The following is a 27,715-nucleotide window of genomic DNA, read 5'->3' on the forward strand; positions in this document are numbered from 1 at the left end:
TCATCTAAGTTTTCTTTACTTAGCAAACCTGTTTATTTCTTACACCCGACTTTTGGAATGTAACTGACTAGTGCTTGGGAACTATACAATGTTCTAAAGCCAGTCAAAAACAGACTGAAGCTTTGTGGTTTGTTTTTTTTAATCTGGAAAAAGTATTTCACACATCACTAGCATTAGGTTTCAGGCCTCAGGAGCTGTCTGCCAGTTACTCAGACAGAAAACATGCTCCAGAAAAACCTCAGTAAAATTACACCGTATCTCTGTGAACCACAGTTTCTGTCAAGACAAGTTAGCATATCTTTTTCTATCAAACACAGAACTGCCAAGAGCCTTGCCCCAAGGGCCTCTGCTGTCAGGGAGGCAGGTGTAAGCTCTCGGCTGAAGTCCTGGGAGAATCTCTTCTGGAACAAAACCTCATCCCTTGTTTCACCGTTTTTTCTGCAGCTATTTCTCAACAGCAACTGAATCATAACAACGCTCCTGGAGTTTACATTCCCTTCGATAACAGACACACCAGCGTCAAAAAATCAGCCAGGAAAGGCTCACGATTTCGATTTCTGCTTCCAGACCTTTTTTTAAAAAAAAAACCAACCAAAAAAACCAAAAAACAGAACACCAGACCAACAGCCCTAGTGCGAGCCTCTATCTATTAAAATCATACGAAAACGTTGAGACTTGATGTTTATAAGTAAAAGGAAGAAAAATCATGCCCGAACCAGGCCGACAGGCCGAGGCCTGCGGCCGGACCGTGGGCCGAGAGCAGGGCCCCCCCGTCCCGCTGCCAGCGCGGCCCCGCCCTGTGCCGCAGGTACCTCGGCGGCGGCCGCGCGCGAAGCGACAAGCACGACCCGGGCGGTCCCCGAGCCCCGGTGGGGCCTCCCCGGCGCACCGGCCCGGCGGCAGGCCGCGGGCAGCAGCGCGAGCAGACCGGCTCAGAGGAAGCGGAGCCTCCCCCCCGGTACGGGGCTCGCCAAGGGACAAGCCCCGCGCCCGCCCGCGGGGCCCCGCCCCCTTCGCGCTCCCGCCACGCGGAGAGCGGCGGCCACGCCCCCTCCCCGCACGACGTGCCCTGCGCCGGCGCGCGAAGAGAGAAGAAGCGCGCCCGTTACGAGCGACCGGCAACCATGATCACTTCCGGTAGGTCAGAGGGCAGCGGAAAGGAGCCGGGGGGGTGGGGGGAGTCGGCGGGAGCGGGACCGCCGGGCCGGAGGTGGGGCCCTGCCGCCTACTCGGGTTGCCCGGCCGCGCTTCCGGGCGGCCGCGCCCCAGCATGCACGGCGACCGGATGTGCCGCCATCTTTAGGCTCCCTCTCTGCCGTGTATTGACAATAACAAGCCCCGGGCCGGGCCGTCCCCCCTCAGGAAGCGCGAGCAGGAGGCAGAGAGGGGGGAGGCGGGAGCCCGAGCGGAGCGGGCCGCGGGGGGAGAGCGGGCCGGGCGGCGGCGAGGGAGCGGGAGGCGTGCGGGGCGCTGGAGCTGAGGCGTGAGGGAGCCGCGCTCAGCCCTCCCCGCTGCTGCTCGGCGGAGACGAGGCGGCCGGAGCCGGAGGGGAGCGGAGGAGAAGCTGGGGGAGCGGGCAGCCGCGGGGAGACACTGGTGTCGGAGAGAAGAACCGAAAGGAACTAGTGGGTGGCGAGAGACAGGGACGGAGACGCTCTGCTGAGAAAGGAGTAAAAGCAGGAAAACAGAGACAAACTACGAGAAAAAACAAAGTAATAAAGAAAAGAGGAAGAGAGGAGATCAGTGATTCCTCCGAGAAAGAAGAAAGCAAAGGAGAGGGAACGCGGAAGGACTCCACTGATGAGAGAGAGGAGTTAAAAGACCCCCTGCGAGAGACACCAGAGACTGACTCTAAAACTCTCTCTCTCTCTTTGTCACACCACAAGGATTTGATGCCCCTCAGCCTGTTCACTTCTGTGTGTTCATGTTTCCCACAGGTTTCTCTTCCCCCAACCCCCCAGCTGCAGCCCAGGAGGTCAGACCTGCCACTGATGGTAACACCAGCAGCAGCTCCTCCTGCAAGAAGAGAAAGTTAAATAACAGCAGCAACAGTAATTCTGAAAGAGAAGAATTTGATTCCATATCTTCCTGCGCCTCTTCTCCTTCCAAAAACACCTCCTCATCATCCTCCTCCGTCATCACCACCTCCTCGTGCTCCTCCTCAGCGATTGCCTCCTCAAACCATCATCTCCAGAAGAAGCTGCGCTTCGAGGATTCCGTGGATTTTATTGGACTCGATGTGAAGATGGCTGAAGAGTCGTCCTCCTCCTCCTCTCCTGCTGCCTCTTCTCAACAGCAGCACCAACAACAGCTCAAAAATAAAAGCCTTTTAATTTCGTCAGTGGCTGTGGGGCACCATGCAAATGGCCTGACCAAAGCTGCCTCCTCTACTGTTTCCAGTTTTGCCAACAGTAAACCTGGCTCCGCTAAGAAATTAGTGATCAAGAACTTTAAAGGTAACAGGCCATAATTTGTCACAACCTATGGGGAGCTGACGCTCAACTTTGTGTTTTGTTTTCGACATGAAAACCGGTTGGCTTTCAAATAGCTCCAAGTTTTACAGGAAATGCTTTTCTGTGGTGAATGTTTCTATACTTATGTAAAGGGGGAATAATGTTTTATGATGCATACTTGCCCAGTCATGTACACATCCTGAGCTACACTTCACTGCTTGGGATTATTTATCAGGCTCCTTTTATTCTGCCTCTGGAGAAGGCCTTAACCTGTATGTTAGACGAAAGATTTTACTGCATAAGTGCATAAATTGCCTTTCTTCAAACTTTTAATGTTTGATACCTCTTTTCTGGTAGTTCTGAATCAGGGTTTAGTATGTGTTGTAGCCCAGTTCATGGTAAGTCTTTGCACAGAACACATTTTTAAAAAATGGGCCTGTATCTCTGTCTTTCCTCTATTCACATTGTCTGTTTATAGGTTAATCTGCCTGTGCTTAGTTTTAAATGTTGAACTAAGGTGATTATCAGGCTATTATGGCGGATTTCCTTTCTGGTTTCCCCACTTGCCTTTAAAGTAGGTAGCTCAGATTATTGCTGAGTGTTTTCCTTGCAATATCCTTGCTGTAATTTTTAATATTTAACTCTTTAATGTCTTTGTTTTAACATACTCTTATTTTACAAGCTTACATTCCTTTATAAATTCTCTCAAAAGATGTGTTTGAGATTCTTGAGTATTGCTACTAGTGACCAATTGAAGCAGAGAAATTAAACTTTTCTGCTGTGATGCTGCTTATTTTCTAGTAAACAAAAGTACAAATGGGTTTAGGCAGAAAGCTTAGCTAAAATTCTGTCATTCCCCCCTCCCCCATAAAGACGGGGAAATCGTGTGCTTTTCTTATTTCCTGCCTTTTGCTATCTGCTAAAATAGTCCAGTGGCTTGCTTTCTTGGGTTGTTGGGTTTTTTCTTCATGTGTCCAGGGTTCGAGGGTGTAAAAGATACTGCTGACATTAAGATCAGTTTCTAAATACACCATTGATAAAAATGTTTTGTAGTGAGATTGGAGAAGGTAATGATTATTTTAGCCACTGTAATGTTTTGCAGCAATTCATGATTACAGTGTGACGTTCTGCTTTAAGGTCCTCCTAAGTATCAAAAATGTTCTCCTCCCATCATGTCATCATCATTTAATTGGACTGATTATTTTAAAATTTATACTTATGATGCATGATAGTGAGAAATAAAGGCCACTCTTCTGTTGCTTGTATAGTGTTATCTTTAAGGGAAGTCAACTTTTCCTGTTTAAAATATTTGTTAAATGTCATGGATTGCATAGTGCTGTGATCATCATTGCTTATGAATTGGTATTTGAATCACTTGCCTGAAAAGGATTGTCTCAAGAATCTGCCAGCTTTGCTTTTTATTTACTCTCAGATGCTAAACTGAATAATAATGTTAATATTATTGTCGTTATCTTAGTGTGATAGCAGTAACATACTTTACAACTTAAATAACTTCCTAAAATCCAGAATCTTGGTATTTACTGCTGAGTAGCATACTCGGTTGCCAGTGAAAATAGGCAAGCCTTACTTGTAATTAGTTGTCTCTAGATTCTTAAGATACAGCTAATGTTGGGATATTGCCAATATTGAGAGGACAAAAAAATTGCTTCCCTCTGTTTGTTATTTCCAGAGAAATCAAAGCTTTTCAACTTGGTTTTTATCTTTAGGTATGTAAAAGTCCATTTTAATAGCATTTGAGCTCTGGGCCAGTTTCATCTGTTGGTGCCATGGATGTGCATGTGTGTGCCTCCCTAAATTTCCTCGTCCTTCCTTCTCCGTTTAGGAATGTGCTTATTAGAACAAAACCAGTCATTTTTAACTAGTTATGAGAACACACAGAATTTTAATGTAGTCCTCGTATTCTGTAAATGGGACTTGGGGAATCTCTTAGCCTTGTAAATGCTTTAGTCTTGTTGAAGATGCTGTGTAGCAAGGGCATCTCTACAGAAAAGGCCGAAAAAATAATGGAAAGAATAAAATTTGCAAAGCTTGAACTATTTGAACATTAAGAGGGCTTAACTCTTAAGTAATTTCCACCAGCCAAACCCAAGAGAGATGTAAATGGATTACTTTAAAATAGGAATATTTGCCTTGTGACCATAAAGCCTGTATTATAATCACAGTATTTCCATGCATGTTTCTTGACAGTTTTTTTCCAACTGTTAACACTGAGTAGAATTAATGAGCAGTAAATTAAAAAAAAAAAAAACCAAAACAACACCAAGCTCTATACAACTCGGTATCTCTTAGTCCATCATTTTCAGCTTTGATATTCACTTTCTCTTAGCTGTGCTTTCCTGGTAGTGAAAAAGTGTGTAAAGAAAACGTAGATCATTCTTGCTTGTTTTTAACCTTTATCCATTCTTGAGCTTCTCAGACACGGTATTTTGATTTTTATAAATCGCACATACTGTTAGGGCAACAGATGCTGTGATGCGTATGTAAAGACCAATGCTAAATTTTTACAATGCGTTACTATTCCAAATGTAAGAAAGATACTGCTTTTAGACAAATTATTTCTTTTCATGTAAGTATAAACTAAAGTCGAGAGCATCAGCCCATACCCCTTTCCACTCAAAGCTACATTTTTCATTTCTGTAAACGGTAAGACATTCTGCTTTTTCTAAGTACTTTCTCAAACTCTATATAATTTCTTTCAAAGATAAACCTAAATTGCCTGAAAACTACACAGACGAAACCTGGCAAAAACTGAAAGAAGCTGTAGAAGCTATCCAGAACAGTACTTCAATTAAGTACAATTTAGAGGAGCTCTATCAGGTAAGTGCTTTAAGTAAAAGCAATACGTTAGGGCTTTTTGCTTTGTTGTTGGATTTTTTTGCTTAAAACAGTTTTGATACAGTGGTGAGAATATCGCATTTTGCTTGATAACTGCTTTCATCATTGAAAAGCTTTTGATTGAGTGGTTTCACAAATTTTAAAATAATCAGTAAAAATTAGTGGGTTTACTTGCTACAAGATAACCCAAGGCATGGTTTCCCTTGAAACAACTGACAAGAATTAAGTAAGGCAGGGAGGAGCGCTATGTTCCTGTTACTGGTTGAGGGTTTATATTGTGTAGCTGCTAAAGGAGAAATGTGAAATCCTTGATTGATGAAAACATTGGTGTTTAGCTAAGAAAAAGATGACTTATATTAAAATATAATCATTTTTCTGAAGATGGTATGTGTTCATAATTGAGGATCATAAATCATTTTAAAACTGAAGCTTCGTATTTGAAGTCTTAAAAGTAAATGGAATATCATTTTTCTTCGTGAATTGTATTGTTTTGGGTTTATTGTAATTTTTTATCATTCAGCTTTCTATTATAACAACTGAGAATCAAAACTAAAAGCAACAGCTCTGATTGCTTTGCCCTAAATGTCTTAGGAAGTGATTAGACTTCAACTACATTTCCTAACCTTTTTTTTATAAGCCTCACTTCCCCTTTTTCAACTGAATGCATTAGGGAGACTTCTCCCCCTTCTCACCTTTTCCCTACTAACATTGTGGTACTTGTGGCTTTAGTGGCCTAGCAACAGCACTGCTTTAGCTAGGTATTAAGAAGCACTTAGACTTTTTACACTTCGAAAGCCTTTATTACCTGGTTAGTTATTTGATTTGTTCCACTATGTGCATATAGCCTTCCCTCCATCTGTTTTCAGTCTCTCTCCCTCCTCCCCCCACCCCTCACCCCCCTTTTCAGTAGAAGTTGCATTTGGATATGACTGGTTTCTGTGAAAAGTTGAGGAGGAAAAAATCTGTTTGCACACGTTTGGGGACAGATTTAGGGAAGGATAAATTGCTCTTCCTTGTGGAACCAAGTTCCTCAGTCCAGTGCATTTTTGAGCTCGTTATAATATTTTATAATGTTCAATTAATCTAAAAATAGCTTTTTTAACAGTTTGGCAGGATAATATATAGTATTGTTACTTTCGCAAAACTTGGTGAAACTAACAATAAATTACAACCCACTGTATTGGCTGGTATTGTAAAGTACTTTACACTGAGCAACAGAACAAATAACTGTTAATTAAATACTTGAAGGGTATCCAAAATAGTTTAAAAATACAAAGTTCTATTGAAAGCTTTGCTTCTGCTTCACAGTTATCACTCAAATTTCTGCTCACTTTTACCACAGGCTTAATTTAATGTTGCTTGTGCTCAGAAAACGAAAAATATGCTTTTTTCTTTTAAATCGCAATTTAGACATTGTAATAACTTAGACACTTTTCAATGAAATAGAGTGCAATCAAGTAGGATTTTTTTATATAAATCTAAAAATAAATGTCTTGATTTAAAAATAGTGATAGGAATCACTGGTGTTTTTAAATGCTAACTAAACTAATGTCATTTCTGAACAGCTGCTTGGTAAATGGATCTGATGCCAAATATGCCTTGGCAGACACCATTATCCAAGCACAGAGGGGAATTACAAAAGAGTCCAAAAAAGTTCGGTTGCACACCTTAAAATAAGATACTGCTTTCTTTCATGGAGTTAAACTACTTGAATTTGGTTTAAATTTTGTCTGTGTTGGAAAACCTCACTGGGCAAACATTTTGAAGCTTTATTTCTTTGTGGCACATTGGCTTTGCGCTTGCTTTGTTCCTCCTCAGCAAGAGAGGCAATACACATCTTTGAGTGACTAAAGTGCTACAGAATTGAAAGCTTCTTTGTTAGAGTAATTTTCCTTATGTTAGTACCAGAAAATAGACATCTAAATCTTTGGTACCAGATCCATAGTTAATTTTTTTTTAATCAATCACAAATTTAAGTACTTCTGGAAAGTTCTGATTTTCTCTCATCAGAGCTGCGTTCAGTTCTTACCTACTTTTTCCCAGTACACAAACCCAGGTGTGGATGCTGCAGTTTAAAAAAAAAAAAAAAAAAGTTACATAAAGGAAATGTGATGCGTTGCCTTCTGACGCAGGGCACAGATTCCCAGATCAGAAAGCTTTATTCCCCTAATTCAGAACAAGATAATTTTGTGAACTAGAGCCCTTAAAGCTGTTGGGGAATTTTTGATATTTTATAACTATCACTGTGTAACACCAGTAAAGTCTGCAAAGCATGATATTGCTGTAGTGGTGTTATGCTCCACAGAACAAATCTTGGTGAAAGGTTTTGTATTGGTGTGCTTCGAAAGCTTAATCTCTTTAAAAAAAAAAGAAAAAGCCAGTTAAGCAGAATTCACAAATGAAAATTGGAACATTTCTATGGATGTTATCAATGAAGATGCAGAAGTTTTGCACTTGATGTTCAAGCGCTTGGTACTAGCAGACACATGTTTAATACTTTGGAATTTCTGATACACAAATGCAGAAGCACAGCTTTATATGAACACTGCATAAAAGTAAGTGTGTAGTAATACATGTTAACTTACTTCACTAAGAGTTAATGGTAATCAACAGTGCAGAGGCTAATTCTTTTAGGATTTGGAGCAGCATGGTTAAATAGCACTTGTTTTGATAGCAGTTATGAAAATGTTGGTAGTTGAGATGGATGAACTGACCAGAAATACAGCAAAGTGGCTGCTGCTGGCCTAGGCTGGTAGGTAGACATGAGACTTAACTGTGGTTATGCAGGTGACTAGCAAGTTCTGTCTAAAACATTCATCTTCCCAGCTCTCAGTTGGCTTCTCCAAAGTAAGTAGGAGAGAAGAAACAACCCATTTATTGCACTTGCTGAATGTCTAATCAGGCTCTTCAAGTTTAGTGTTTTCTATCCCCTTTTTCGTCTCAAATCACAGTAGCAGTTATTTCCTGTTTTGCTGCTGTTCCGCTTAGAGCCAGTGGGTACAGTAGCAGAATAGAGGTGAGCAGTGTCCCTAACCTGTTCTGAACAGTGAACTGCAGAATGTTTTCCAATCAAATCATTGTCTTTGTTTGAGGTTTCTTAAGTGTTAAGGCTGAGAGTTGAATTTGTTGCTATTTCCAAATACTAAGATATGCAGACTTCAGTGACAATTCTGGCTTTCCTAATAATCGTCATTCAGACTTGGTTTAGTCTTAATTGGCACACTTGCTCTCTTGCTATACCTGTTTCTGACAGTAAGCCTATGCAGGTTTGGCTTTCTTTTGTTGTTGTTACTGTGTGGTATGGTTTTGTTGTGGGGTTTGGGGTTTTGTGGAGGTGGTTGGTTGGTGTCTTTTGTAACTCTGTGTCCTAGAGCCAGTATTAGCTGTAGCATAAATTGTTTACTGTTGATACTAAGAATGATTACTGTTGGTATACTCGGATAAACTGAGGAATTCCTTGTTTAGCGGTTTTGATTGTTGCTGTGCTTTTAGTGGTGGCTGCTTACTCTTTGCTGGTGACTTCTGTTTGGACTGTTGGGAAATATTCTGGGAGATTTCAGTGTAATGAAGTAGATCTGCTCTGTATAATTCGGAGCTACGCCATCCCTGCATGGTTGCCTGTGGTTGCTGGAGAGCAAACTTGATCTTCCAGTCCTTTTTTCTTTTTTTTTTTTTTTCTTCTCTTAAGTTGGTTGTATTGGCAACTGAAGTATTGTCCATTTAAAAAAAAAAAAAAAGGCATAAATCCAGAGGCATCAGTTGAAAATCATATATACCTCTCCTCTAGCTTCTACAGATGTTTTACAGAATAGTCACATACTGTGTCATTCACCAATCCACAAAGAGTTAGTTGCTCAATTGCTTTCCAAATCTGGGCAATTGGTATAAATTTTGCAAGAGTCTTGAGTTACACTTATGTGCTTGAGAATGCTTGTTTGCTTAATCGGTATCCAAGACATGTCCCCATTAAACTTATTTTCGCTTCTAGCTGTGAAGCACAGCAGCAGTTCTTCTAATATTTGATTATGATCTAGAAATCTGAGATTTGTCACTGTAAACATCTGGAATATAGTCAAACTACTAAAAATTGTTCGGGATTATAACCAAACTTACTCAGGCAAGGGTTTGATGGATGGAGATAGATATATGTAAAATATGTGTATGTGTGTCCTTTTGGGGATGCAGGGAGCTTTATCAAGGAAAGGACTGCAAAAGGAAGTAACGCTAGCAGTGCTTTTCTACAAATATCAATATGACGTGCAGAGCATAGCAGTTAATAAAATTAAGACCTTAAATGTCTGCTTTGAAGTATGAAACCCAGCAAGCTGCTGGAACATATTAAACTAGCATCCTTGTTCTTAGAGATGCAAACCCTGCAGTTCGTTACGCGATATCGGTACTCCAACTGAAATTACTAAACTGTAAGCTGTTCAGGGCATGGCCTTCCTTTGCCTCTTGTTACCATTATAGTGCCATATGTGGTGCCATGTCTCTCTGGTGTTTTGCATGCAGCTGTTAACTCTGTTACAATTAAAAACTGGTAGATTTTTTGAGTGAAGAGCAGAATAATTCCATGGTTGTTTTGGGGTGTTTCCCCCTTTCCTTGTAAAACTACATATAAGAATATAAACGGATTCCTTCGTATCTGTTTCTCTTTACTTCAGGCTGTTGAGAATCTCTGCTCCTACAAGATTTCTGCAAACTTGTACAAACAGTTGAGACAGATCTGTGAAGACCACATTAAAGCACAAATTCACCAGTTCAGAGAATATCCTTTTTTTAACTGCTGACAATCCAAAATGTTCTTACCTGCCAGTATGGGGTGATGGATTTCTTTGACTAGTTCGTGACAGTAGGCCACGGTAGTCTGAATTCCTGGTTTTTTGCATAATAGGGTCTATTGTCTTTTTTTGGGGGGGGGACGGACGGGACACTTCAGAGAACACTACTTATTCCTTTATGTCACTAACCATTTAAAAGGTTTGTAAGAAAGTTTCATTGGTATTTATGAAACACTTGGACATCTTAGAAAAGCTCATATTAGACACAGCAAGGTTTAAAAAGGCTGTATTGGCTGTATCATTTCGGGGTGGGGTTATATGCTGAACTTGCCATGCTTAGGTAAATGGAAAAGTGTTCCAACAAGCAGTTCTTGTTTTCTTCTTGAAAACTGCTGCTGGTCTGGTAGCATACAATGTTAGTGATTCTGATGTTCAAAATGTTTTATTTTCAAAAGTTTTGAGTTGCATCTGGTTGAGATCCTGATAAGCAGGTATTAATTAGTAGCAGAAATATGCAGTGAGCTGAAAGCAAGTTAAATTTCAAGTTAAATTTCAGAGACAAAATATATCTCTTAACATGAGCTGAAATTACAGTACCTGTGTAGTAGTAGGCTCTTGCATGTATTGTGGTTTGTTAGGTTTTGAGGTGTGGAAGTGTGTATGTTGTCCCACTGCACAGGGATGGGGGATTAGACAAAATACTCAAAAGTATGTAGATGCTTTTTTTCAAATAGTTCAAGTTATTTTGATTTCTCGTTATTAAAACAAGGATCCTCATTAAAAATTAAAATAAACATAGCAAAATTAACTGGTTGGTTTTGGGAGTAGGTGAATTTATTGTGCTATCAAGTGTCTATAAAAAAAATTATGTTGGTTCATTTCATCGCTGGCACTACCTATTAATTGTAATTTTCTTAATGATTTCTTCATGGATTCATTGGATAGTGTCCTTTTTCTAAAGAAAATAGACAAATGTTGGCAAGATCACTGCAGACAAATGGTAAGTTTTTTATCTTTTTAAAGGAAACCAGTTGCCTAGTCAGCCTGTGTTTTGCTTAACTTTGTTCCTTCATAAACATACTGTGCTTCTGAAATGTTGTCTTAAGTTTATACAAGGCTTCTTTGTGAACTACAACCATAGCTAGTTTGTTAGAAATCAAGACTTAAAAATACTTGTCTGTAGCATGTTTCTTGACACATTGGTCTGATCTCAGATACACACACACACAACTCCTACCTGTTGTTTCTATGTGAACCTTTCCACTTTTATATCTATTATCAAAGGAATTACTCCTTTATACAGAAAGATGCTAAATGTCACATTGATCAGCTCACTAAGATTGGCAGAATATTTTAAACAAATAGGCAGTCTAAGAAAGCACTGCCTGAAACCTGTCAGTGCGTTTTTTTTTGTTGTTGTTGAGTGTGATTTGTGTTGCTAATTTCAAGAGTACAATGATTGTGGCTTTTTTATTCCTTCTCATAACAGATTATGATTAGAAGTATCTTTTTGTTTTTGGATCGGACTTACGTACTTCAGAATTCAATGCTGCCATCTATTTGGTAAGAGAACAAAGAATGTAATTATTAGGGAATATGTTTAAATTATCACATATCTTGCTGATTTTCAGTGGTGTCTTTAACACAAAATTTGTAGTGACCTCTAATTAGTGAATGCATACGTGCTTGTTGCAATGGGAGGTTTCGTTTTTAATTTATTTGCTATGAATTACAGGATTCTTTAGAATAGCTGGGATAGCGAATTTCAGCTGAGTGTAGATATCAACCTCCAGGTTGCACAGTTAAAGGAAAGGGCCTGTTTAGCAACTGAAGTGTGAGGGTTTGGGTTGCCAAGTTACTGGCTTTAATATGCATAATATTCAAAGTTCTGGAAGTATTTTTAAAGGGAAAAAGTTACTTAAAATAACAGCAAGTTACTCTCATTTTGGACTTCAACACCCCACACCACCACCCCAATATTTTACTAATGAGCAAATGACCTGCAGTACCTTTGGTGCTACCTGAATTACTTGACCAGAGAGTGAACGAGTGGTGGATGGAGGGCATGGCTTTTCCTAAAAGTATCCAGACCCACAGTTTCAGATTCATGGAAGGTTTTAACTGGGATGCCCAAAGCAGAGATCCTTGTCTTTCAATTCACTGAGTTCTTCTAAGCTTTGCCTAAGAATTAGAAAGTGATGGACAGAAAAGAATATTGTCCAATAGCTTAGCCATGGAATTGGGACCTGGGATGACATTATCCTTTTTTCATGAAAGCTGCTGTTCATTCAGTATCCATCATCCTGCCAACCAACCGAAAAATAAAAGATGCTGGAAAAGTTAGGTGGCTATTTAGGAAAAAAGATGTGCTTTGGTCTTTAGAGTCTGTAGCTTACTGTTGATGCCTTGTCATGGTTTATTTTAGTGTTAATACATGTGTTCATCTTGAGTGATTTGGGGGCAGAGGAATAAGGAATTTGGAGAATGCTAGTATTTGTTAGCCTCTGATCTAGATCAAGTTTCGTTAATAGAGAGTACTTGGAATTGATTCTTACACAATTTATTGAACAGTCTGTGTTTTTTTTTTAGGGATATGGGGCTAGAATTGTTCAGAACTCATATAATCAGTGATCAGAAGGTTCAGAACAAAACTATTGATGGCATTCTTCTGCTGATTGAGCGGGAAAGAAATGGTGAGGCTATCGATAGGAGTTTACTGCGAAGCCTTTTAAGCATGCTTTCTGACTTGCAGGTGAGTAAACTTGTTTCACCTTTAAACCAATAAACAGCTCAGATTCTTAATTTAGTGCTCAGTAAGCTTTACTCTGATTGCTACCATGTTGTTTCCCTAGATTTATCAAGACTCTTTTGAACATCGATTCTTGGAAGAGACTAACCGCCTGTATGCAGCAGAGGGACAGAGGCTTATGCAGGAGCGAGAGGTATTAGAACATTTAACAGTATTTGTTATACTTAATGATGCGGCATTTGTAGGGAGAGGAACTATTCTGCTGTCTTAGCCAGTGTACAGGGTAATAATGTGACCTTTATGTTTTATAGTACTCTGAAAAAGGAAATTCACATGCAGTTGCCTTCAGTCGCAGTGCTAATGATTTCTGCTTAGAACTGGAGCTGCTGCTGCTGTCAGACCAGTACTGCCTTCTTGTTTTTAATTCCCCTTTTGATTTATTTTTTTTTTTAAATGTACAAAACTACTCTGGTGTTTTCAGGTTCCAGAATATCTTCACCATGTGAACAAGCGCTTGGAAGAAGAAGCAGACAGGATAATCACTTATTTAGATCAGAGCACACAGTAAGTGCAGTCTCTCTTTGCTTGGTATTGGTAACCGTTTGGCTCTTCTTCTATTGAGGGCCACCTAATAGCTACAGTTTATCTCAGTTATTGACTGACCATCAAATGCTTCCCGCTTCCCATAACTCCTTATTTACAGTGAAGCACTGTCTTGGCTCACACAGCCAATACCCTTTTCTTCTAAGCCACTAGTTACTTTGAATTAATGTTGTTGGGCATTTGGTTGGAGAAAAATAGGCTGCCACGCCCAGTCCAAATGCCTCTTTCTTGCTGAAATGCAGTTAATTAGCTACTGTCCTACCTGGAAAAGATAGGACCTGGGATAGAGAATTCTCAAGCTAAAGGCTCTGAATATTTGCACATTCTTTATGGAGTCTGGGAAGCTATTGACTAATGTCACTTTTTAGTCTTTTGTACTTAGAGGCAGGATTTCCTCAAATACAATCAAGTGGAGGTCATGACTAGTAGGACAGGAGAAATGTTCTCCTAACAAAGCCACAGCTGTTGTGTCTGAGAGGACAATGTAGGTCACTGATAAAGCAAAACTTTGAGCAAGTGGTAGCAACTTCTTAAAGAGCAGGTACAGAGGATCTCTGAGAGGAAGGTGTTTTAGTGCTACCATCATACATTTTTATTTCCTTCCTCCTTCAGCTGTTACGAACATTGAGTTTGTTTAGTGGCTTCCTTTTTCCACACCATTATTAGTGGCCAGTCCCCTATTTTGTTTTAATACCTCTTGACTTGTGAGGTGTGGTTTTTCTTCTCCTCGGTTTGTCTCCCAAGACATGAATTTCCTCCCACAAAACAGGAGAAGCTGTATTCTTTGACAAACTTTTGCACGATTTCTTCATTGATGGAATCATTGTCCAGCTGCCTAGAGGTCATGTACAACAGGCTTATTGTGTGAATTAAACCGTCAGTCAGCAAAAAGAAAAAAGATTGCTTACTGGGGAGGAAAACAGATAAATATGTGTATAATCGTTTTAGGTCCTTGGCCACAGATGATTAGAGCATTCCAAATTACAAGTGTAGTTAACATAATCTCAAAGGATTTTAAACTGTCAGTAATGGAAAAAGGAAAAGTAATTCTAAACATTTTTTCTATAGGAAGCCACTAATTGCTACTGTAGAAAAGCAACTTCTAGGTGAACATTTAACAGCCATTCTTCAGAAAGGTAATCTTTCTTCTTTATAGAAATGTTTCTAATTAATGCTTTGGGGTTTAATTCCTGTGCTGAATAAGAAAGTGGCAGATTCAGGTGCTGGGGGAGGACACAAGCTACATCATTTTTAACACTCTTTGCTACTCAGTTCATAAAATAGCATTGACGATTTTGCAAGAGGGCAAATACTGTTCTCCTTGTCAAAAGGAAGGAGATGCAATGCTCTCTGCAGATATACAGTAAAACAAAAGGAAAACTAGAGTAGGGGACTCCCAAGTTCAGTGTGTTAAATAGTATTTTGAAGGCCCGGAAGTAAATGAGTAGCCTTTGAATTATGGCCCTACCAGAAAGGGGAAACATTGCTTACTTGCTGCTCGCAAAAAGCAGCTAGTTTTAAAAATTTAGTACAATTTGAGCAATGGATTATGTTGCTGCGGTTCTGCAGTAATCTCTGTGAAGTGACCCTCTGTTGCTTAGAGGGATAGTCAGGAAATAGATAGGGGTACAGCAAGAGTTGAATAACAAAAGAAAATTACCAAGTCCTTACTAGCCAGATTCTGGATGAAACAAGTATGTGAGCATCTTCCTGCCATCTGTAACAAACTCTTCATTGAGAGGAGGATCGTGTTTGCAATATTTACCCATCTACTTTCTTAGAACCTTGCTGTGGAGCTTCAGACTTTCTCTGCCAAAAAGGTAGTAAGTGAAAGGTAAAGATATTTCTTGAAGCCGCTTGCATTCAAACATCTGTAAAATTTATTTTACAGCTGAAATAGAGACTCAGAGCTCTGTCTGGCCAAGGAACCTTTCCTACAGATCAGTAGAGCATAAAATTTACAAATTTTTAGGGAATAGTAAAGCAGAAGTAAGCAAAGGTTTTGTGGTAAGTGTGTTATGTAAAGTAAATGTAGCCTAAGATAGCCAGTGCAATAGCAAAGTTTTTAAGGTTTGAGCCAGTTCAGATAGCCATTCTGTGTTTTGCTGTTAAATTAGGTAGCTTAAAAGAAACAAATAAAAAAACCCCACCAACACCACCCCCAAAAAATAACACCCAACACCACTAATTACTAATAAAAAACTGGCTTTGAAGAGGTCCCTTACTGAAATAATATGCTGTGCTTTCTTTGGATTACTCTGGGTTTAATTCCTATTGAAATTCTCTCATTTGCAGGTTTAAATCACCTTCTTGATGAAAATCGTATTCAAGACCTGTCCCTTCTGTATCAGCTGTTCAGTCGTGTGAGAGGCGGAGTACAGGTTCTCTTGCAACACTGGATTGAGTACATAAAGGTACTGTGCCTAGAACTCCGGAACAGATACCACTATTGTATCAATGGGGTTTATACACAGATACTTGAGTCATCTCTATAAACTATTACATTTTTCTAAGAATTAAAGACTACTTGCTTATAAACTTAGTTAATAGCCAGCTTTTGAAACTGTACTAGGAAAAGTACAGTAACTGTTCTAGCCCTGTCACAGAAGATATCGAACATTGAGCTGACTTAGCAAACTTAAAATAAATTTGGAGGTTTTATTCTGCTTACAGTTAGTTATGAGGGACAACTATTTCTCCAGTAGACATTTTGGTAATGGCAGAGTGTTTGTCTTTTCCCTGCTAAAATTTCTTGTAAGAATGAGTGGTAGCTTAAGTTACCAACCAACTGAAGTTCAAAAGGCGCTTGAGTGTCACTTTAGACATTTCATCTTATTAGTCAGTGAAAATGCTGTCACAGAAAATATTGTTGTTGTGAAGGAAGTCTTTCTAATGACGTAGGAATACTGTTGAATAAAATTGAGTTTAGTGGTAGCTTTGCCTGTGTAAAACCTGAGGCTACAGATGGCTTAAAAATCATGTGTTTGTTTTGTCATGTTTAAGTTTTAGACAGATGTTCTGAATCATAATTCATTCATTCATAGATTCTTAATTCGCATAATTCATAGATTGGTTTTGAATCCACGTACAAGATCTAGGAATGATGATATGGTAAATACTTCATAATGCTACTACTTCTGTTGTGTTAGTGAAATTAGTACCGGAAACAAGACATTACAAAGATAACTTAGGCTTTTAGAAATCTTATCACTTAAATTCATTATCCAGACTAATTGAAAGATATGTTTTATTTTGCAGGCGTTTGGCAGCACCATAGTAATTAATCCAGAAAAAGACAAAACCATGGTCCAAGAGCTACTTGACTTTAAGGACAAAGTTGACCATATTATTGATGTTTGCTTTCTGAAGAATGAAAAGTTTGTAAATGCCATGAAAGAAGCCTTTGAAACATTCATTAACAAAAGACCAAATAAGCCAGCTGAACTTATAGGTATTTTTCTTCAGTTGCTTCCCATGTGAGAATTTGGGTGGGCAACAAGAGGAAGTTGCTGATACAGCTCATAGATGGGATGTGATGGAATTGTGTGTTAAAAGACATTATGCACAATGCATTATCAAACTGGGATCTACTGTGCCTTATTATGCAAGTGAATTATTTGATAGGATAGCGTCAAATGTTAAGAACAAGCTCTGTTCATCAGTTCGCTTTTCTGTAGCCTAGCCAGTAAAGAACATTAGAGCTTGGGCATTGCAGCAACTGACTGGTGTCCCGATGTGAGAATACTGCTAATAATTTGACTTTTTCAGAAGCTTACATAACTGCCAGCAACACAGGCGCAGAGCTATTAAGGGGTCTACATAGCTATCTGGGGTTTAATACATTAAAGATAAGAGAGATGAGGATGCACTGTACCACTCATGTTACAGGGACAGAGCCTCTATAGTTTGCAAAGAAAGTTATTCGTAGATCTGTGCATTACAGGCCTGGCTCTCTGCACTTTTGAGTACCTAAGTCATTTCCCCACACAGTGAATAACAGCACAACAGATTGCAAAGCAGGTGTTAGGCTTGTGGAGTAATGCTTTCTGCCCTCCTTTTTTAAAGCAATTGATTAACTGTAATGTGCTAACCAAACCATTTGAAATTTTAAAAAAAGTGATCTGCTAGAGAAATTCAGCAGTATAAACAACATATTTAACTGGTTCATATATTTGTCTTATCTTTTTTGCTTGTATTATAGCCACATCAATCTACAGCAATAGTGACTTTTTACTTTGAGATCATAATATGGACCAGGATTTTTTATGTACACAAAAATCTGTTTTAACATTATATATGCCAGTAAAGTTAAGATGCGGTAATTGCTTATCTGCAAAAAGAGGTTAAGCTATAATGTTCTAATAACTTTATATCCTCGATGAAAATATATCAAGCTAGCTGTGATGAAACTGATAAAAGGTTGTTTCAGGATCCTTTACATTTTGAAAAGATTTCACAATATTAGATTTTTTTAAATAATTAAAAATTTAAAATGTTTCAATGTGATACTAAGCATATGCTAAACTACTTATTCCTCAATACTCTTCCAGCTAAATATGTAGATTCAAAGCTTCGTGCAGGCAACAAAGAAGCTACTGACGAAGAGCTTGAAAAAATGCTGGATAAAATTATGATCATATTTAGATTCATATATGGTAAGTATTGGGGGGGTTGTAGGGACACAGTTGTTTAATAAGTAACATACTTTGAAATAATTTTTGCAGTCTGCATTGTCAAGTGTTCATTCTCTGTAGCTGCAGTTTGTTGGTGTAGTGTTGTTTAACTAGTTTGCATGTTGAAATGCCAGTAACAAGACCTGACTCAAAATCAGTGGAAATCTTAACATGAAATCCCTTGTTAGCTTTACTGAGCCTTTAACTGGGCCTCTTGTAGGTAATGTTTGTTTTAAAAAAAATTTGTAACCACTGTCAAATCTCATCTCTTACAGGAAAAGATGTCTTTGAGGCCTTTTATAAAAAAGATCTAGCAAAGAGACTACTAGTTGGAAAGAGTGCATCAGTAGATGCTGAAAAATCTATGCTTTCCAAACTCAAACATGGTAAATATCTGTCTATCGGCTTGCTTTCTTAGAAAAATAGTCATTTTAACAGGCCTTTCCAGAAGTGCTGTTTGCATTTCCCCTTTATATGAGGACAAAAGACTTGTGTGCAAGTCTTGAATGACTGATAGGTTTTGAGAAGACCTGTTGCTTTCAGGTTTGTAATTGTAGCAGCAATAGCCAAAAAACAGGAGCTTAAAGCACACAGTGTATTTTGGCCTGCGGGATAGCGTTGAGGTTCCCTGCTGAATAAATCAGTGATGTGCTCGGAGACCTTAAGGATGCCTTCCGCTGGTTATTCACTCCGTATGAGGTCTGAAATGTGAAGCTGCCAGCTAGCAGTCTTTTTAGTCTGGTCTTCATTGTTTCATAGGATGGAGGTTTTGGGTGGTAAGAGTAAGATTTTTTAGAAGCTGATTGTGTTGTACCCTCAAGATATAGTTTGGCAGGCAGCTGATAGGGGTTCAAACTGTCATCTGAGTGACAGGTTGCCAGTGGAGTCCTAGGATGAGCGGTCATGTCCACGTGGAAAAACAGTTGGGTTGCAGAATAGCTGCTACATGAAAAATTTTTCCTCCTCCTTGTTTATAACCTTATTCTATTGTCTTAATTAGAATCCAGGCCTTCATGCAAGAAGGTATGCTGAAATAGGTCATCTTGCTTCAGAGTACATTCTGATACTTAGAATAGCTACTCTGTGGTGTTGAAAATAAACAAGATTAATTTTTAAGACTTAACGTTTTTCTCTTTCATAGAATGTGGAGCTGCTTTCACCAGCAAACTTGAAGGAATGTTTAAAGATATGGAGCTTTCAAAAGACATAATGATACAATTTAAACAGGTACTGTGGGAAAGCCTGCCATGGCTCCTTCATTTACTTGCTTTTTGAATGAGTTTTTCTCAGAAAACCTAATGAGAGGGTGCAGGATGTCTTCAGTTCTGAACATTTCTATTGTAATGGAGTTAAACTCCTTTTGAATTATTCCAGTTGACTGTAACGTTCTTCCACTACAGAGAAAAAGACTTTGTAAGTGATTGCTTTGAAAAGGAGTGGACAAAAGCCCACCTGAGAAAACAGTCCCTACTGAAAATCAGTCAGAATATGTTTCTTAATATTCTGTGCTATCTGTGCTTTTGAAAATCTTACTTAATTTATTAATCGTTTTTGTGAATAACAAAGCAAAAAACCTGAAACAAGCACCTGCTTAAAAAAACAAAACCAAACAACAAAAAACCCAAACAAACAAAACCACCCAAAAAACCCTCACCTAAAGTAATAAAAGAAGAATTGTAAACTTAGAAAACATTTTAATGCCAGTTGTAAAGCATTTTTAGCACCACTATATTCTGATGGACTGGCTTGCAAGTTTTTGCCCATTAGTTCTGGCAGTTCTATAATGTTTTGATTACAAGCAAATTTTAACATTCCTTCCTCCGTTCACACATAATTAGGTACATGTTCACATCAGCCTGCTAAAACACTTACTTTGCTGTTTCTTCCTGTATGGAATTGCCTTTAGAACTTCAGAAAAGTGCTTTTTCTTATGCTAATGTATGTGTATGTAGCTAGAATTAGTCTTCTGTGCTCTTGTAATGCCTGTTCTAACTTTGCAGTTCTGCCTGAAGCATGTTTAATAAACATTGCTTTATTTTAATTTACTTTGTTTCTTTCTGCAGTATATGCAAAATCAGAATGTCCCTGGCAACATTGAACTAACAGTGAATATTCTGACTATGGGTTATTGGCCAACCTACGTGCCTATGGAGGTCCATTTGCCCCCAGAGGTAATGAATATGGATGTATAATACCAAGTATCATATCAGCTGCAGCTTGGTTTTAAGTATGTATGTAATACCTAGAAAGAAATGCAGAAGTGTCTTTTTAAAAAATGTTTGTTTTCTTTTTTTTACAATTCCCTTCATCTTTCCAAGCCTTTACTGAAGGCTTACTTGATTGTGGAGGAGGGAAGGATGGTTTTAAAGTAGAAATTGTGTTTTAGCATTTTGGGTTTTTTCTTTTCTTAGATGGTAAAACTGCAGGAGATTTTCAAGACATTTTATTTAGGAAAACACAGTGGTAGGAAGCTTCAGTGGCAGTCAACACTAGGACACTGTGTGCTAAAAGCAGAATTTAAAGAGGTGAGTGTATTGTTTTTCTTATTCCTGTTGCTCTGCCAATTCCAAGTCTGGGTTGTACCTTAGGGGTACATCAGGAAGTTTTTTTGTGCTGTGATGGGAAAAGTTAGTGGTGTTTTGCAGTTACATTGAACTTTGACTTCTTGCTATGATTTCCAGAGTCAGTAGTTTCTGAAATAGATGTATTAAGGTCTAAGAAGACACATCCAATTTTTGTATTGGTGGGGAAAAAAAAAAAGCTGTTTATTACTGCTTGGGGAAAATGTCCAGTGGGTTTGTTCCATATTAAAAATGGCACTAATTTTTATACTGAAGAGGGGAAAAAGAAAAGGCACTGTTTCATAGATGACCTTACTTCATCTGACAGCATTAAGCATCTTTACAGTAAGTTTTCACTACTGAAATAAAGAAAAGTTTTGGATTGTACAAGAATACAACAGTTTTTAAAGGGCTTCTTTTTATTCTCCTTCAGCATTTCTTCATGGGCACAAATATATTTCAAGAAAATTTCTCTTGGAATAGGAATGCTTACCAGTTCTATTTTTTCAGAAAAATATTAATGGTAAAACAAGTATTATCAAACTTGGTTATTTCAAAGACCCTATAGTTCCTAATACTCTGTTTCTTAAATTAACGTGTGTGTTACGCTTTCACTTCAAGGTCTTTCAGACTGTAATTTTAAGCACTCAGTGCTTTGAGATTTGTCTTGAGTAAGTTGACAGATAGCCAGTTGTTACTGGATATAATAGTCTAACCTTCTGACCTCTAGTGTATTCTCCATTTCATAGTAAACACCAGGTGACCAGTAACTTTTATTCTTTCGTATTCCCAAATGAATAAAGTATCACATCCTTTTAAGTTAAATAATTGATGTGCAAGAATGGCTTGTTCATTGCCTTGTCCCTCTGACTCCCCCCCAAAATAAACCACCCAAAAACCTGAACAGCCTAATGATGTCTGTTAATTTCCCTTGTGACAGGGCAAAAAAGAGCTTCAGGTCTCCTTGTTCCAGACACTGGTGCTGCTCATGTTTAATGAAGGAGAAGAGTTCAGTTTAGAGGAGATAAAACAAGCCACTGGGATAGGTTGGTATTGAAAACAGTGGACTACTTCCAAGTGTTCTTACTTAAAAAAAAAAAAAATCTAAACTTGTTTCTGCTTTAGAGGATGGAGAGCTGAGAAGGACACTCCAATCCCTGGCTTGTGGTAAAGCCCGAGTACTGACTAAAAGTCCCAAAGGCAAAGACGTGGAAGACGGTGATAAATTCACATGTAATGATGATTTCAGACATAAGCTCTTCAGGATAAAGATCAACCAAATTCAGATGAAAGAAACGGTATATTCTTTTTAATCCTCTGGGGTTTAGATCCTTGGGTTAAGTGTCTTGTGGCCTGCCTGTTTACAAGCCTTTTCCCACTCAGTTGTAACGTACATGCTGGTATCTTTGTAGAAGTTACATGTATAATTTGGATGATAGCACATACCTTACAATGCTGATTTAAGTGTGTGCTTCCATACCAACCTAGACACCAGTGATGCTAGATGTTTGTAAGGTCAAGAGAAGTTCCAGTTAGTCAGTGTTCTTTTCACTCTTGATCATTCCTTGGAACCCTACTGAATTGTTTGTGCATATAGAAACAAGTTCACAATAAGTTTTCCCTGAAAGCCATCCAACATATAATCTGTGCAAAGATTTTATTTTCTTGTACAAGGTTTTTTCTAGTAGATCATCAGTCTTCGTATTTGTAAAGGATTTATGTCAAATATTTGACAACAGACATTTTACTGTCTTACGCTGAGAATTGTCTTAGAGATACAAAGAATTGTTTTGACAGTTCTAGTGTTCTCTTTAAAACTTTTTCTAAATGGATCCTTCAGGTAGAGGAACAGGCAAGCACTACAGAGAGAGTATTCCAGGACCGGCAATACCAGATTGACGCTGCAATTGTACGAATCATGAAGATGCGCAAGACACTGAGTCATAACCTGCTTGTGTCAGAGGTCTACAACCAGCTTAAATTCCCAGTAAAGGTGTGGTACTGATTTTTCTTCTTCTGAAACTTTACTACTTCCTTTTCTGTCCCCTGGCCTGTCCTCAGCTAAACAGTCCTTCATACATCTTTTTATTATTAGGAAAGGGCAAATACTAACTTTCAGGAATTTTTAAAGTTCCAGTTGCATTCATTTATCTGAATATTACCTCAGGCTTTTAGTAGGTTAAAATCTGTTACAAAAGGCTTTCAGAACCAGAGCCTGTTAGCAGTAACTGTAAAGCTAGCTCTCCTTGTTCTTGGGGTTGAGGGGAAAATGTTTCGGATACATGATGCAGAATTGGCTTTGATTCTTAATTTGGCCAATACTTTGAAATTAATTAGTAACCAATAAATATACAGTAGTTTTTCCAGACAGGTTATATTGGTTAATATGGGGGGGGGGGGAGGGGAGGAATATGTATGGAATGAAAGTTAGATATTGGGGAATGTCTCAAAGAAGCCCGCAGCTGTAATATAAAATGAATAGCTTATTGTGTAGAAATGGAAATGGATTTTCAAATAGCAATGCATCTGTTTGAGTTCAAATATGCAGTGCTTTCTATCAGTGGAAATGTGAAATAAAAGGTACTGCCATCTCATTCTGTTCTGTTACCATGTAAAGTTCCTACAGGCCTGTAAGTATTGCATAAACTGCAGCTGAGCTTTGCAGAGTTATAACAAACGATATAAATGTTTTTTGTCACTCTTATCATGAGGCATTTTTATAATGTCCTTCACCCAACAAAATCATAGGGTGCTCAAACTGTTGCAAAACTTCATCACATCAAGATAAAATGAAACTTTTGCCATCTTTTACCAGGTAAAAGTCAGAAATAGAAACAGTTTGGTACATAATACATGAATTGCAGTTCTTTAGAGTTCAGTCTAAACAGCAGCATCTTTCTCTGCTCTAAAAAGTCTATGCTTAGCTGCAGGTGACAAGCTAATTTTGTAACCTTCTCTTCAATCAATTATACATTGCAGACTTTAGAAGCTTTGATGCTTTAAGGGATTAATTTTTTTTTAGCTGTGACTTCTGTTTCCACAGCCATCGTAAACAGTACAGATATTTGGCTTAAGTAGAAAAAAAGAACAGAGAAACATTGACTGCAAAGTAATAATGCTGACATCTGCTTTATTTTACAGCCTGCTGACCTTAAGAAGAGAATAGAATCCTTAATTGACAGGGACTACATGGAAAGAGATAAAGAAAACCCGAATCAGTACAACTATATTGCATAAACATGTTGGCCTTTGTTTTACTGCACACTTGGTGTCATACACAGTTGCCAGTGGATAAACTAGCCTGTTGATCCCGTTAATTGACTTTTTATACTACCGATGATTGAATGAAAGCAGTGTAATGGAAAAGTATAGTAGAGTGGACTTCTTTCAGTGGTTAACATGCCCATTTAAAAGAGTACTATTTACATTTTAAGAAGAATGCTGTTGAACTCTTTGCATGTTATTTAGTAAGATGTGCAGAAAGCTGAAAGAAAGTACCTGGTCTTTGTGATTCCATTTGTCTCTGGGTCTGAAGAGGGAGTCCCTTGATATATGACAGATGTCTTTCACACCTTTAAATGGAAACAGAAGGTTAATTAATATAAGAAAATAGCCTTTAAAATGCTTAAACTGCATGCAAACTTTTAATTTACTGTACAGAATGCATTTCAGTTAGTAACATACCATTGGTTTGGTTGATGCCCACACTTGGATTTTTTTTCCCTTGAGGGAAGGAAAATGGGGAATAAGCCAAGCTATGCTTATTGCTGATCTAATGGAAACTATTCTTGGTCACAATTAAGACAAAATGGTACCAATATAAAACGATGTATAGAGTTTGCAGTGTGGGCATGTGTTCTGTATATACAAACACCATTCTTAAATAAGTGCTACAACAAAACAAGTTCAGATTAGATTTATATGGCTTGCCTATAAGATTTAGCGTTCACCTTTGGGAATTTTAAGCATAAAACAGCCATAATGGAAAAAGTGACAGTTTTTACTAGTCATGGGTAGGAGGCCTTCACCTCTTGGCAGCAATACTCTAGAAAAGAGAATCTATTTACAGATATCTATGAAAAGCCACACTGTTCTTGTGGTAAAGCTGTAAGAACAAAAATTACAAATGGATTTTAATACTTGTTTTGCTTTGCAACGTTCTAAACTTGAACTAACCTCAAGGTTTAGACAGGACAGCTCTTCTAAGACTGTCCTGCTTTGGATTGCTTTAACTTAAAGCTTTAAGAACTCAGCCCTAGAAGTGGCAGGCCTCCTAGAACCCAGAAGCCTACCTCTCATATAGAAAGTTAAGTATTGCTACAAGGCATCTAAAATATATTTTCTTAGATGACCAGAGAGCATTCTTTGCATCTTTATAAGACATGGGAGAATAAGTCACTTGAATGTAGAGCTTTGTTTCAACAAAATGCATTTTTTTTATTGCTATAGCAGCATGTGCCAGGAATATATGGAAAAAAGTGTCAGCGGAAAAGGTAACTCCTCCACATAACAGTTCTTCCTTACCCAGCCAGGCTTTAGACCTTACGATCAGCTGTGTTGCGGAGCACAATGAAACACCTCATCTTGTTCAGGCACTGATAGTCCTGGGGAATACCAGATACTTCTTGAAAGCAAGATTTTACTTTTGTTTGATGGCAGTGTAACTTAGCTCTCTATGATCTATAACTTTTATCACTGTGATCCCACATTCAGGGGTGTGCATGTGTGAGAGAGGGAGTGTGTGTGTGTGTGTTTTGTACCTGACACATCCCATCCTTATTGCTTTTTTGATCTACTGTTTAATTCCATATTTTCTCTGACTGTGTTTTCTCTCAAGCTCTTTTATACGCAGTCCTCAGCTGACAGATGAAGCAAATGTGTTTTTCTCCTACTAAATTATTTGCTGTTACCTCTAGTAACTGTCATACAACTCTGTGATCTGCAGAAAATCTACCTTATCCTTTGACACTGTTGCAACATAACCACTGGTAGACATCCAGGACCACCCTTGCCTCTGTAAGAAAAATACTAACAGTAGAGTTATCTGGTAAGAAACTTGAAGACTGCTCCTGCAGATCTTTTAAGTATTAGTTTAAATAGAGGTCCACTGGGAAGGAAAGAATGCCCCTGCCCGCCCCAACCTTCTGTATTTTGCATTCAATGTTCCTTTTTCTTGTATGTGTTTTGTATCTTTAGCCAATAAAAGATTCCTTTTTAAAAGGTGTTTTGGAGAAGAGGCATAAAACTTAACTCTGGGAGACAGGAGATGATGAGTATCAGTATTGAACTGGTTCCCTTCAGTCTGTTGTAGCATATAAATCTAACACCACTACATGTTTAAAATGCCTATTCTGGTAAAATCCTCCCTCCTTAGACAAGTGTGTTGCATTCAGTCAAACTAACCAGAAAGGTCTAAAGGCTTATTTAATTTTTACCACATCGATTTCAGTAACTTTAATGCAGAAAATATTACCTAGAAAAATGTCCTCAAATCTCATCAGACTTCCATGATCTGAGGCAGACCCAAAGCGGCGATCTAGTTAAAGCAACCCAAAGAACGGACTTGGAGAATCCCGGCTAGGCCTAGAGAGGGGGTGAGAGAGGGGAGGGGAGAAGGCTTCTCTTTTTATCTTCATGAGTTTTCCCCAAGAACTTGTTCATCTCTTCTGCTAAGGTCTCGCTCATTCCTGGTTAATGACAAAGCTGCAGCCAAGATTTATTGTCCAGCCGTACAACTCTGTAACTTCTTGCTGGGATCATGTGCCTGCCTATTGAGCCATATATATCTCTGTAAGAAAAAGAAAATTAAAGTGGGCTTGGACCACAACTCATCTGGCTATAACACAGCTTGTCTGTTTGGCCACACATTTTTAATCTTGACTTGCATGCAGTTTATAGCACCTTGTTCATAAGAAATTGCAGTTTATTCTTAGAAATATATATTTTAGGTTTTTTAATCTTTATACCCATAAATGGACTATTTTTTTGTCTTGGCTGGTTTAAAAAGTGACCATTTTGTTTAAATGCTGTAATTGCAAATGTGTTGTAAACGTTGTTTTGTTCTATAGTTTACACAAAGGTGCCAAAGTAAATAGTTAATAAAAGAAAACAAACCCTAGCAAATTAAGTTGCTTTAGCTGTTCTTCATATTTTGGTCTTTTTTTTTTTTGTCAGCCTTTCATTTTTTTCCTAAACATATCATTTGCCCTAATGCTTTCTTTAAAAAAAAAAATGCATCTAAAGAAATATTCAAATACCACTTTTTTTAGTGATTTCATATAGTAGGAAGAATATTTTCTTTGAAACGTTACACTAAAGTTGTAAGAGTACAGCAGCATTCAGAAATGTAATATACTTTTTGTATAACAGTTCTTCAGAGTGTGTCTGGAGTGGGGGGAAAAAACTAACCGTTACTTCTCAGAAGCCTCTTCCCTCAGCTACCAGAACATGAAATTGTGCTTTTTCACTGCATCAAAGAGTTATAGTTTATGCAGACTTGCAAACAGGGCATGTATCACCGTTGCATCCTTCGATGCAAAAAGCAGCAAAACCTTTTTTATGTTTCATAAGTCTGATATGGGTACAGAGAGTCTTTCTTAAGTTGGTAAATAATGTAAATACATGTCCTTTCAGAGAGTGAGTCTGTTATCTAGGTATTTTGTGTCATTTAATAAATATTAAACAGTTTTGTGTTGATAAACTCTTGTGTGTAAAATGCCTTCTTACTCAAAAGGTCTGTATGTTGGGCTTACTAATGTTTGTGGCTTCTTTAAATTCTTTAGCTTGTGCTTTGATAGCAAAATACTTGTTTGCTACTTCAATACAATAAGTAGTTCCTTCTTAATTCAGTCATTAAAATCCCTTGAGTTTTCTAAGTGGCTTCCATTCCTGAATTTTTTTTAATTTTTGTTGTTGTTGGGTGGGTTTTTTTATGAAGTCTTCTACAAGGGTATTGGAGGGGAAGGAAATAAGCATCCTCACAAACTCTGAATTGGGATTAAAAGGTGTAGAAGTGCCAGAAATGGTACAAAACTACCAA

The 27,715-nt window shown here is 38.3% G+C and overlaps 1 protein-coding gene across 1 annotated transcript; it reads left to right on the top strand.

Moving 5' to 3' along the window:
* Positions 1-1,459: 1,459 nt before the first annotated feature.
* On the top strand, positions 1,460-27,551 carry CUL4B (cullin 4B). Its single transcript, XM_037408054.1, has 20 exons — positions 1,460-2,456; positions 5,176-5,291; positions 9,974-10,077; positions 11,021-11,090; positions 11,580-11,653; positions 12,680-12,842; positions 12,943-13,032; positions 13,321-13,403; positions 14,511-14,578; positions 15,738-15,856; positions 16,701-16,893; positions 17,993-18,097; positions 18,391-18,501; positions 19,257-19,342; positions 20,179-20,286; positions 20,527-20,640; positions 21,617-21,722; positions 21,802-21,974; positions 22,517-22,669; positions 23,818-27,551. Exons 1-20 carry the CDS (start codon positions 1,925-1,927, stop codon positions 23,911-23,913), a joined length of 2,664 nt encoding a protein of 887 aa, XP_037263951.1. The 5' UTR covers positions 1,460-1,924; the 3' UTR covers positions 23,914-27,551.
* Positions 27,552-27,715: the final 164 nt, after the last annotated feature.

Source organism: Falco rusticolus, chromosome 14 (genome assembly GCF_015220075.1).
Source record: "Falco rusticolus isolate bFalRus1 chromosome 14, bFalRus1.pri, whole genome shotgun sequence".
In the NCBI taxonomy this organism is placed as follows: Eukaryota; Metazoa; Chordata; class Aves; order Falconiformes; family Falconidae; genus Falco; species Falco rusticolus.

What these genes read in the sequence shown, in the direction of transcription:
- CUL4B (XM_037408054.1), top strand. Translation starts at nt 1,925, where the DNA reads ATGTTTCCCACAGGTTTCTCTTCCCCCAACCCCCCAGCTGCAGCCCAG. An exon ending in ACTGGATTGAGTACATAAAG is followed by an intron (nt 15,857 to 16,700) that starts GTACTGTGCCTA and finishes TTTATTTTGCAG; the next exon opens with GCGTTTGGCAGCACCATAGT. An exon ending in AGGTCCATTTGCCCCCAGAG is followed by an intron (nt 20,287 to 20,526) that starts GTAATGAATATG and finishes TTCTTTTCTTAG; the next exon opens with ATGGTAAAACTGCAGGAGAT.